General features: G+C 36.3%; 1 protein-coding gene across 2 annotated transcripts in view; it reads right to left on the bottom strand.

Moving 5' to 3' along the window:
• The window catches only part of LOC150077096 (papilin-like), a 724,323-nt gene that overhangs the window by 136,690 nt on the left and 574,817 nt on the right, over nt 1-12,816 (bottom strand). For both annotated transcript variants that reach the window (XM_090386252.1, XM_090386253.1), the window contains exon 28: nt 607-648. In XM_090386252.1, coding sequence (XP_090242378.1) covers nt 607-648 — 42 coding nt within the window. The remainder of the gene's footprint in view (nt 1-606; nt 649-12,816) is intronic.

Raw genomic sequence — 12,816 nt, forward strand, 5'->3', positions numbered from 1 at the left:
TTCCCAGCCTCTCAGAATCCTCCAGAGTGAAATTTCCCCTTTGGAATTCTCTATACCACCTGAATATCATTGTACGATGTGGACAATCATCATCTAGTGCAAGAGTCATTTCTTCTAAGCACTAGTCTATGGTTAAACCACGCACGAAATTATACCGCAAAACTGTCCTTATCTCATTTCGTGACCACGATGCCATCGCAAGCACTTTACACTCTCACTACTAATGAATAACTGAGCCCATCGACTTGGCGCGGGGGCTACTATGCACATATGAACATGTCTCAACATGCAGCAACAAGCAGCTTCCTGTGATTCATTGTTGCGTCATATTGCAGAACTTTCCTAGTACCCTTTGTATATTTGAAATAGAATAAATGTTTCATTATCCAACATGGAGTTAGTGTTTTTCAGTTTCTAAATGTATACTTGTTCTAAGTCATGACAACACAGGCACATTGGAGTCAATGTTTACTTATACTACTATACTGTTAAGCAATTTCACGTAATACGTTTTACTCAACATATTAACTCAACAATTTTACTCAACATATTAACCATAAAAGAGTTTTTAACAATCATTCCTGTTAATTTTTTTTCAATTCTTACCTTCATTACTGTCAGGAACAAGGTCTGCAGGTTTGGGCAATTCTGAAATAAAAGTATGCATTCCATTATAAAATTAATGTGAAAACTCAATATATTAGTGCAACCTCGATATAATGCAGATGTCAGGTAACAAGTTTAATACCTGTGTAATAAGCAAAGTGTGTTAGAGCTGAAAAATATTTTACCATTTTTTCCCCAGTTTTTTTAACATAAATATGCTTTACTTAGTAAATAAATACTTTATTTACTAATGTTTTATGAGTATGCAGACTAAAAGACAAAGTATTAAAGGTTATATAACAACCTCCCAGGGGAATGAGAAAATGGTCGTTATATCGGAAGTACGTTATATTGATCGCTCATAAAATCAGCAACAAAACAACTAAAAGCTTGAATATTTAATGTAATTCTACTAATACAATATAGTATAATATTATTTATAATATGTTGTTGTTGTAATAAGGTTTAGGAGCATCGGCAACTAAGGCCATATTGCTCCATGTATAATGTCTGAAATTGTGGGTGTTCTATGGATGATTTTCTGTTTTCCGGATGAAAAAACCTGAGTTTATGGGAGAAAAAACCATGCTACCATTGCTTGAGACTGACTTTATAATATGTACCATGGTATCAAACAAGAAAATTATGACTGCAAATTTTGCATTGATTGCAGAATGTAAGGTTACAATTAAATTGTAAAATTTACTACATACCTATCAAGACAATTGTTTCATGCTTTAAAAATAATCTGTAAAAACATGCTGTTTCAATGGGTAGAGCATGTTTTAAAGGATAATTATGAAGGTGCACGATAGCAGTTATTTCACTTTCGCAGTTAGGCTGTGCTTGAAAAAATTCGATGCAAAAGTTCCAATCTTTGATGAGCATCTTTCACTGAAACTTCTTGTTCGACCACAATAGGTTCCTCATCCTTATCACTGCAAATTTTGGAAGATTCCATTACATCTGCAATGAGTTCCTTTTCATTCATGCATATTCTGAAACATTCAATGTCCGCATCCACTTCTGCATAATATTTGAAGCTTAGTTTTCCTGAAAGTTTAGGTGACACACATGCTCAAATATTTCTTTGCTATTATTGGACTGTTCTTCACAATTAACAGAGTAAGAAGCATGCAAAACTTCCCACATTGCATAATTCAAGACAGTAAATCAGTGGTTTTCAACCGGGGTGCTGCAACAACATTCCAGGGGTGCCATGTAATTTGGGTTTAAGTTACTAAACTTATCATTTTTTTAAAAATTTATATGTTTATTTCATTATAAAAAGGTGTACAGTATCTTTTTAATGTTGTGGTGATCTATAATTGATGTTTACTTAGTACCTCTATATAAAGAATAAAATTATTAAAAAGTATATATAATTTGTATTATGAAATGTAATTTTTATAATTATATTATTGTAATAACTATCATATATATATATATGTATACAGGGTGATTCACTACCAGTGCAACAAACTTGCAGGAGGTGTAGGGGGCACAAAGACGAATCGGAATCACATAGCATTGCACGGCCCGAAATGCCTTCGTCATGCGGGAGGTCGCGTGAACAAAGAAGCAAAGAAAAAGAACAGAAACAGCAACTCGTTAGTGTAACAGAAATCATTTTAATGACAAGTTTTACATTGGCAAAAAGCCATGCTACAGAAGGTGTTCGAAAGTGCGACCAGAAGCAGTCACACAGGCTTCACAGTGCAGCCGCATGGAATCCCTAACATTCTGGAAGATTCCTGGCGTGTCTCGAATCTCCCTGGCAGCTACAGAGATGCAAGCGATGAGGTCTTCAACTGAATCAACGGGGGTCTCGTACACCAATGTCTTCATTTGACCCCAGCAGAAGAAGTCCAGGCATGATAGGTGCAGCGATCTAGCAGGCCAATGAACCAGACCACCACGACCTATCCAATGCTGTCCAAATGTAACATTTAGGTGTTGGCGGACATCATTGGTATAATGTGGGGGAGCCCCATCATGCTGGAACCACATTGAGCGGCGCAACGACTGAGGAACATGTGCTTCTTCAATAAGTTCGGGCAGGACTTGCTGTAGAAAGATCAAGTATGCCCTACCATCCAGACGAGGGAGCAGAAGGTACAGTCCAATGAGGTGGTCTCCAACAATGCTGGCCCAAACATTGACAGAGAAACGTCATTGAGTTGCATGTGTTCGCGTACTATGGGGGTTCTCCAAAGCCCACAAATGGGCGTTATGTTGATTGAAGGTTCCCTCTCTTGTGAAACTTGCCTCATCCGTGAACAATACGGACGCAGCAAATGCGCTGTTTGCCGCACTCTGTTGAAGAAACCAAGTAGCAAAAGTCCTCCGGAGTGGATAATCTGCAGGCTCCAATGATTGGATGCATTGCAGATGGTATGAACTCATTTGGTTTGTTGACAGTATCCTCCATACAGTGGATTGGGAAATACCCAATCGTTGGCCTATCGCTCGAGTACTCATACTCGGATTGCCTTCTGCAAGACGTAGGACATTCTCCTCATTGTCTGGCGTCCTCGTTGTTCGCTCTCGATTCATGGTACCTCTCGTGAAACAACCAGTCTCACGTAACCTTCTGTGCACCCGTGCGAAAATCGTATGATGAGGAGCACGCCTGTGCGGGAAACATTCCTGGTACAAGCGCAGAGTGGCGCGCCCGTTACAGTCCGCAGCTCCATACGCGATGTACATGTTAGCCAGTTCAATGTTTGAATACTCGTCCATCCTACTGCCTCGGGAACCAGTTTGCAAATACTGACTTCCAGCGGGATCGCTGTTCACGCGACCGCCCGTTCAACGTCCTCTACCGCATGACAAAGGCATTTCGGACCCTGCAATGCTATGTGATTCCGATTCGTCTTCGTGCCCCCTACACCTCCTGCAAGTTTGTCGCACTGGTAGTGAATCATCCTGTATATATATATATACAGGGTGTCTCAAAAATATTGGTACAAACACTTAGGAGAGGTAGGTAACATCTAAAGGAATGTGAATCACATAGGAACCCATAACTGGAAACGTCACAGGAAAGTAGTAGCAGAGGCATAAGAAGCAGAAACGACACAAGACAGTAATTAGTGGCAAACATTTATTTGACATAATATTAACAACGGAGTACGAGATGGATGCATTTCATGATGTTACAACAGATGCTCGAAGGTTCCACCATGACATGCGATGCATGTGTGACACCGACGCAGCATGGACTGGCGGACACGGTCGAACACACCTGGAGTTTCTCTGACAGTAGTAGCAGCGCAGACGAGTCTCACCACGAGATCCATTTCCGTCTCCACAGGCGATTCATACACGATAGATTTGAGGGCCCCCACAAAAAAAAATCAAGGCTCAATAAATCAGGTGAGCTTGGGGGCCAGGCAATGGGTCCACCATGGCCAATCCACCGACGCCCAAAATGCCTGTTCAAATGTCGCCAAAATGCCTGCCCATTATAGAAGGTGTGGTCACGAACACACCTTCTATAATGGGCAGGCGCCCCGTCATATTGAAACCGTCATGATGAAACCAAAACCACATTTGCTGAAACATCGTCAAGTAACCGTAGTAGAACTTGTTCAAGAAAGATCCGATATTTAGCGGAGTTCATGCGGGATGGTAACAGGTATGGGGCGACTAAGCAGTCAACGACCATATCTGCCCACACATTTATTGCGAAGCGATGTTGTGCCGCATGGGGGCGCACACCGTGTGGGCCCTCTGCTAATCCATACACTAGGTGCATGTCTGCCAGCTCACAGTTCGTATACTGATGCATGCTCTTCGTGCAGCGACTACTCCTTGATTGAGTAAACCAGAAATTTTCCCTCTCGCGAACTGATGAACAGCGTCGTGTACCAACTTACGGTGACGTTTCCGGTTATGGGTTCCTATGTGATTCACATTCCTTTAGATGATACCTACCTCCCCTAAACGTTTGTACCAATATTTTTGAGACACCCTGTATATATATATATATATATACAGGGTGTCTCAAAATATATATATATATATATATATATATATGCAGAGAGAGAGAGAATCGGATCTAACAGACAGAAAATTGAGCAGGGGTGCCGCAAAATAAAATAAATTACTTAGGGATGCTGTTATTAAAAGAAGGTTGAAAACCACTGCAGTAAATCAAGAACGTTTAAAGTAGTTGACGATGACATTTTCATCAACTTTATCCCATGCTGAAACACTGCCTGAGGATGTTGATTTTGCATTGAATTTTGCTTTCAAGACATAGCACAATTTTTTTTAATATGTAGCATTCTTCAGTAGTTTTTTTTTAAAACACTAGATTACATCTTGATCAAGTGGCTGAAGAACTGATGTCATATTTGGTGGTAGGTACTCGACAGTGATTGCACATAGATTGTTTACTTGATAATGAGGGGTGCAGTTATTTCCAAACAGCAAAATTTTCTATTCTTTTCACTCATCCTGTGATCTAAGTCTCTGATCCATTCTTTGTAGATTTGTGATGTCATTCATGCTGTTTGGTTTGCTCAATACATAGTCAGTAATATCTTTAAACCTTTAAAACATTGAGGCTTGCTCCTAATGATTAAAAGAGGAACCTTCTCTGTGCCAGATATGTCTGTTGCTAGGAGAATGGTAATCTGTTGTTTGGCTTTTTTTCTGCCACTACATTTCTCCCCTTTAAATGTAACTGGTAGCAATTTAAAAAAAAAGAGCCTCTTAGAATGCTCACCATTATTTACAGCTTACAAAATCCTATTATCAGTGATTGGCAAAATACACTCAAACTAATGAAATGAGCTTCTAGCCAATGTTCATTTGATTACCACACTATGAGAAAAGAGCATGGGAAATCTTAACAGATTATTTCTCTGTCTGGCTGCAAGCTCATCAATTGCTTCAATATATTTGAAGCATTCTGTTATTTTTAAGCACAAATACTGTAATAAAAAAGTAAAATTTCAGATTATGAGGTAGAAATTTATGGTCATTATAGAGAATTCTTTTTATTTTTGAGGTCATTATACTGAATGTAAAATAGCGTTAGGTTGATGAGAAATTGGCTGGGGCCAACCATACAGGATGTTAAAATTCATTGGGACGTTAAAAAGAGGGTCATTATAAAGAGCTCCAACTATATCATTCAGTCTTAGCTTTTAAAAGATTACTATCTACGGGAACGTTTTTTGCACACATCATCATTAGCCATTCCAAAATGTTATGGACTTACATTTTATGCATTCATTCTGAAATAGTCATGTAATTTAGTTTGCCATTAACGATGACAGCATTTTTTCAGTACATAATTCTTAATAGTGGTGAGATGCAATAAATGAAGATGTTCACTATCAGTCTAATGTTCTAACCATGCCATCACCTCATTAATGTTTTCAAACACTGTTAGTTTCCAGTGCATTTTCCTTACACAAGCTCAATAGCAGAGTCCAATTGCGACTGGGCTTACTTCCTCCTAAGCTAATCGAATATTGTATGCAATGTCTTTCAGTGTTAAAGTTTTCAGAAATTCTATAACTTGAATTTTTGAGTTCAAAACACCAGCAAGTAGCTCACTGCGACAGTAGGCTTTGAAGGCTTGAATAATGCTCTGATCCATGGGCCCAATTAGTGCAGTTGTCCCTTGGCAGAAACGTGACTCTGATCTTGCCATCTTTTGATTTCAGGACATCAGCCAAGGGATGAGCTGGGCAGTGATCCAAGCAACAGAGCCTTTTCTTCAATTTTTTTGGACAGCAAGTGGCATCTCACCAATGGTACAAACTCACTTTTATAAATCATGAAGCAAAAATATCACTCATCATCCAAGCACTGGAGCCATTTTTATAAATCACAGGTAGAGATTTCATGTATGTTGTGTGTTTAAAATGCTGGGGACTTTGACTTTTATCAATGCACAATGGCTTTAGCTTGTAATGTCCAGTCTTGTTTGTGCACAGTAACACAGTAACTCTCTGTTAGTTTTCATGTCTGCTTTATTTGGTGCCTTTTTTAATAGCCAGTGACTTGTCAGTGAGAAGTTTCTATTACAGTGCTGTTTCATCATAGTTGTACAATTGTTCAGCTGTGAATTCAATACCATGAATCACATTATGCAGAAATTCAGAAAATGCTTCTGCTGTTGTAAGGTCACCAAATGCTGATTTATCTACAAGACTAACCTGGGATATCCCATGATGAGCCCTCCATCTCAAAAGTCACTATTCAGAAGTTTTAAATGTGTCATCATCTCCATCATGTAGCTCACAAAATTTAAGTGCCTGTGCTTTCAAAATTACCCCATTTACTGGTACTCCTTCCCTGTGCTTTCAAAATTACCCCATTTACTGGTACTCTTTCCCTGCGAAACCACTTGTATAAGAATTGGTCCATATCACTATTTTCACAAAGTCTAGTTTTCTTGCTTTGGAGGCTTACCTCATCTTCTATGGAGTCTACAAACGAACATAATTTTTCTTCCTCTTTCACCCAACCATGGATAGTTCCTTCTGGAATTCCACACAAAATATACTGCATTTTGTTTTGCCATTCTTAACTCTTTCAATAATCTTTAACTTTTCTTTAACTGTATAATTTTTTCTTTGGTGGCCATTACTTCAGTCCTACTGATTTACTAATTTTTCCCTGTATTTATTTCTGATGTCCTAGAATTTACAGTGCTTTGGATCAAAACCAAACTGCTCAGACTATCATAGTGCTAAAGCAAAGGCATGTGATTTCTTCATAAATCACTTCTCACTTCATGTATATTTTTGTCTAGTTTAGCTCTTAGAAGTTTCTGCTATCATCCTAACTTCTAGTTGAAGGATGGCATGTGCTGTTATTTATGAAATTTGTAATTAATGCAATGCATTTGATGAATGGTAGCCATATTCCCCTTCAGAGGTAGCTGTTTGTAATTGGCAGTTCATTGATATTACTCTTTTACTGCATCTAGCTGAGGGTTGAAACTGGGTGTCTACAGTAATTAGTCTCTGATGAATACTCTGCAACTGGATCAAAGTGAATATATAGCCAATTTTTAGCTAATTTCCCATCTTAGAAATATAGCAGTAGGATGTACAGTAGATAGAAGAAAAGTATTCATTTTTTCAGTTTCTAATTTGAAATTGCTAGTTTCTGAATACATTTCTTTTTTTTTTTTTTTTTTTCATAATTTCTTTTTGGTGGCATTATCATACCCACAGTATATCCAAAACCATATTATGAAGAGGCACATTATATCAAGGTTGCACTGTATTTATGTCTTACATAGACATAATATATCAAGCATTTTTCAGTTAGCATTCTTCTGCAAATTAAATGTTCAGCTTCATAAAAATCATTAAAATAACTGGGAAAACTACTTGAATAGTTTAGGATACATCAAAAATTAATATTTATATATTTTATTTATAATATTTTTATTTTTTTATTTCTAACAGCATAAAAATTCCATTAAAGAAATCATGATCATTTTTTTAACAGATTATCAGACATTTGATTTCTATGACCATTGATGGAATCCTTCTTGCATTATTTTCTGAATGGTCCTGAGTATCTAATCTCAGGTAATGGCTGTAAAGCTATTGAACAAGAGTCAAGTCCCATTCCCTTTTTAATTTTTTGAGATCAGTTGCTGGAAAGGAGATACAGAAGTAAATTTACAGTAAAATAAGTAACTACTACAAATTGTATATATCTCATATAAATCAACTTGCATGAAATATATTAGCAACAGTGAAATGCAGTTTGATAAATATCAAACTGCATTTCATATAGCACTTGACTTTTCCATCATACCTGTAGTATTTTCATTATGAAAGCAAGAGCATGCCAAGCCAGTCATGTTGGGTAATTATTGTATTTAGTGTGGTGTTATGTTGTTTGTGCTGTATGATTTCATTTAGCAACAAGGAAGCAGCAAGGGGTTGCCTCTTCTTGATTCCTGTTTTCAGCCATGAGGAGGCAGCTCACTTTCTACTGAATACAGGGTCACTTACTCTGACCAGTACTTGTTTGAGTTTGAAAAGAAGTAGTAGTAGTAGTAGTGGTATGTGATGCTAGAAAGAAAGTGTATGAGTTATGCAGCATCAGCAAAAAAAAAAAAAAAAAATTTTGAAATTCAGAGGGTCCTGCTCTGTACATCTCATTACCGGAATTTAAGCATCTGAGGAGAGCATTATCATAGTGTTACGAAGCAACAGCAGTAATAATAATACCATAATGAGATCTACAGAGCAAAGGCCATTGGTCTTGCAAAATATTTTTACTTCTATGCTATTCTTAAACAAGTGCTGGCCACAGTATATATGGCATGCAATAACATAACAGCATTTGGCAAAAAATTATGGAATGTCTTCTGTGAAGCATGCATTTTCAATAACTCTATAGATACCAGGGCAGGATTATATAAGCAAAGGAAATGGATACCCAATTTCATATGCCATTGCTAACTTATTCTTATATGTTGAGTCTGTTTAAAATTCAAAATTTTGTTTTGTCAATGATGTGGACATGTTCAAGTGTGAGTTTAATAAAATTTATAAAGAAATTTTATTAAAATTACTTTTCAGAACTTGTATTAAAGAAAACTAGCAATGATTCAGATATTTTCATTATCCAGGATTTAAAAATCACACAAAAGTGCAAATGATAAATTAATTGTCAATATCTGTAGTAAAAGAAATGCATTTAAGTTTGAACTTAAATTAGAATTCCAACATTCCTCATAAAATCATAGGATATTATCTTCATGCAATACATTAGTTTATGCACATATTTGCAGTAATCACATAACACATATTCAGGCATTAAAAAAACTTCGCAAAAAATGAGTGCATAGTCAAATTCCACCAAATTTTAAAAAATTCAGTGGAATTAATTAGTTTGAAATCAATCTTTATATATATATATATATATATATATATATAGTGGAATTTGCACAGCTGCCATATTGACCTTTTGGTAGCACGAAAGCCACCCCCCCTCAGAAAGAAATACCCTTATTTGTTTTTTATGTTGTTTTATTTAATTTTATTTTTAATATCATCATCACTTTTTCCTAATATCATCACTGTTATCATTATTCATCATCATTTGGAATACTGTGTTCAAGTATGGAGACTTCACCTGAAAAAAGGACATTGAGCTTCTTGAAAGGGTCCAAAGATGGGCAACTCCCTTGGTGAGATTGGCAAAAGGGCAATCTATGTAGGCTACAGAGCTTGGCAACCAGGCACCTCAAAGGCGACCTAACTGAGGTTTATAAGGCTCTGAAAGGGATTAGTAAAATGAATGACGACAGAATTTTCAATGTTATAAAGAATTCCAGGACTAGGAGCCATAAAGAATTCCAGGACTAGGAGCCATAAATTCAAATTACAGGAGAAGAGATTTAGACTAGATTGTAGGAAGATTTCTTTTAGCCTGTGAGTCACTGTTTACTGGAAAAGTTGCCTTTGCAGGTAGTTGAGGCTGATAGTTTGGATAAATTCAAAGGTCAATTGGATAATTTTCTTAAGTGAGGAGGGAAGCACATAATTGAAATTTTCTTATCAATTTTTTTTTTTTTTTGTCCTATGCAGCAAAAATTTGTGTTTTCCTTGTAATATATATGAATACTATTACTATTTCTCAATGCTTTATATAATTTTATGCATGTTTGTATTATATATATGTATATATATAATCCAAATTAATCCAAATTAATTTGGATTAATTTGGACTAAATCCCTTTAATCCAAATTAATTGAAACTAATATCAAAAAATAGGGGATGCTCCCAGAACCCTTTATATCCTTGTTTTCAGCACAAGTATGCTCTCTCTGTTTTTTTTTTTGCTTTATCATTTGCACTTTTTTGGATGTAGCATGTCTGCAGATAGTTAATAACACTTTTTTGTTTCCACAAATATCAAAGGAAATTCCATTGAATTCAGATATGTAGAAAATATTAACAAGCTGGCAAAATATAAAAATAAAATCAATCACCATGATTTAATCAATTAATTAATCAAATTACAATTCAGTTAATGTACTGAACTTCCAGCAACTTCCACATATGCAAAGATTTCTGGAAGCCACATATGCTTCCATAAATCTTTGTATATGTGGCTTCTTGAAAAGACAGTATGTGTAGTGATTTATGTTTATTTTATTTTATTTTCATTTAGTTTATTTTAACCTATACAAATAAATATTGTATACACATAAGTTTTATTATAGGGAATTTAGGTGGTAGAAATCACACTAGGTGGCAGTAATCACAATCTATTGATAGTGATTTACTTAAAGATGTAACTTTTTTTGCTTTTGTAAAGGTGGTACAGCAGTCTGAACACCTGTAGGATAGTAGGAGAGTTCCTCGACCAACACCAACAGAAATAATAACAATAACAGCAGTAATGGACACAATCAACCACCCCATGCACGTGGTACCAATACCCATCGTGGGGAGGAAAAAACCCCACAAAGGAAAAAAAGTTTTATAATAATAATAATAAGTTGCTTATGATAAAACCATGCCTTTGTTCATTGCTACCTCCATACCCAATAAACACAAAGTTGAGTTGGGGAACAAATGCTCCTACCACGGAATAACCACAATCAACAGCTGCTGTGTCACAAAGCAATTACTTTCCCCCCACTCTTATGCTCCCATCCTTTGAGAACCTGGAACAACTATATGAATGTACAAATATATTTCATTTTAAATGACTGAAAATGAAATTTAAGGGGAAATTAAAACTGTATTACTGTGAGATCCCTCTGTCATGTTGGCAGTTACCAGACTATTGCATGATGTAACTAGCTAAAGCTGACCCATGCCATGGATAAAGATAATAATAATAATAAAATTGATTATCTTTGTTTCATGAAAATAAAAAATAAATTCTACTTTTTTAATGCAGAAAACAAGAGATAAATGTATTCTTTCCATAGCTAATGTGGATCATTTACACGTCTGCTCAGCAATATAATCACTCTCACTTAGGAATCCTATGGGGTGACTGGGGGGGGGGGGATCATCTTGAAACATAAAAATTAATTGACACACATATGAAATGAAATTGCTTACAATAAAAACATTTATTTAGGTTATAGTAACAGTAATAGTATTTACCATATAGTACATGGAAGCCACAGGCTTTTGCTGCACTGTAGAAAAAAAAAACTACCCCAAAGTAGACAAAAAAATACAACTTATTTGCTTCCCTCCTCACACAGGAAAACATCCAATTGACCTTGAATTTATTCAAAGTGTTAGCCTCAACTACCTGCGAAGGCAGCTTGTTTCAGCAATCAATGACTTGCTGGCTAAAAGAAAACTTCCTACAATCTAATCTAAACTTCAACCCCTATAATTTGAATTTATGATGCCTAGTTCTGGAATTCTTTATAAGAGTGAGAATCCCACCTTCATTCATTTTACTAATCCCTCTCAGAGCCTTATAAACCTCAATCAGGTCCCCCTCTGAGGTGCCTGATTGCCAAGCTCTGTAGAACACATATCGGAGTCTTTCCTCATATGGTTATCCTTCTGTTGATGTCACCATTTGAGTTGCCCATCTTTGGATCCTTTCAAGAAGCTCAATGTCTTTTTTTTCAGACGAGGTCTCTTATACAACGGGATCATAATGCCTCTCTATCTCTACAGGTTAACATTCATTGAATCATCAATAGGACACCATGGGCTTTCCTGGCTGTCTGTTTACATGGTTCAGAAAACTTCATATCTGCCCATATTATAACTCTCAGATCTCTTACCTCCTCCACTGTGTTTAATCGAACCCCACCAAGTGTATAATTTAGTTGTGGGTGATATTCCCCAAGTGTAATAACTTGTATTTAGCAGCATTAAAACACAGCTGCCACTGATCATTAATGACTCTGACAATATTTACGTTATCTGCAAATTTTTAACTAACTTATTAAGCTATTTTGATACAATTACTCGTGACCTGGATTTAGGGAACAATTTTGACATAGTTTATTTGGATTTTAGCAGAGCATTTGATGCGGTCCTTCATGAGAAGTTACTGTATAAGCTTGAATAGGTTGGAATTACTGGTAAGATTCTAAGATGGGCTGCTGGGTGGCTACAGGGAAGAAGGCAGAAGGTTGTGGTTAATGAATATTCTTCAGATTGATGTAGCACCAGGAGTGGGGGTCCCTCAAGGATCAGTTATTGGACCACTGTTATTTCTCATTT

The sequence above is a fragment of the Mastigoproctus giganteus genome, chromosome 12 (genome assembly GCF_048544385.1).
Source record: "Mastigoproctus giganteus isolate SK-2022 chromosome 12, ASM4854438v1, whole genome shotgun sequence".
Lineage (NCBI taxonomy): Eukaryota > Metazoa > Arthropoda > Arachnida > Uropygi > Thelyphonidae > Mastigoproctus > Mastigoproctus giganteus.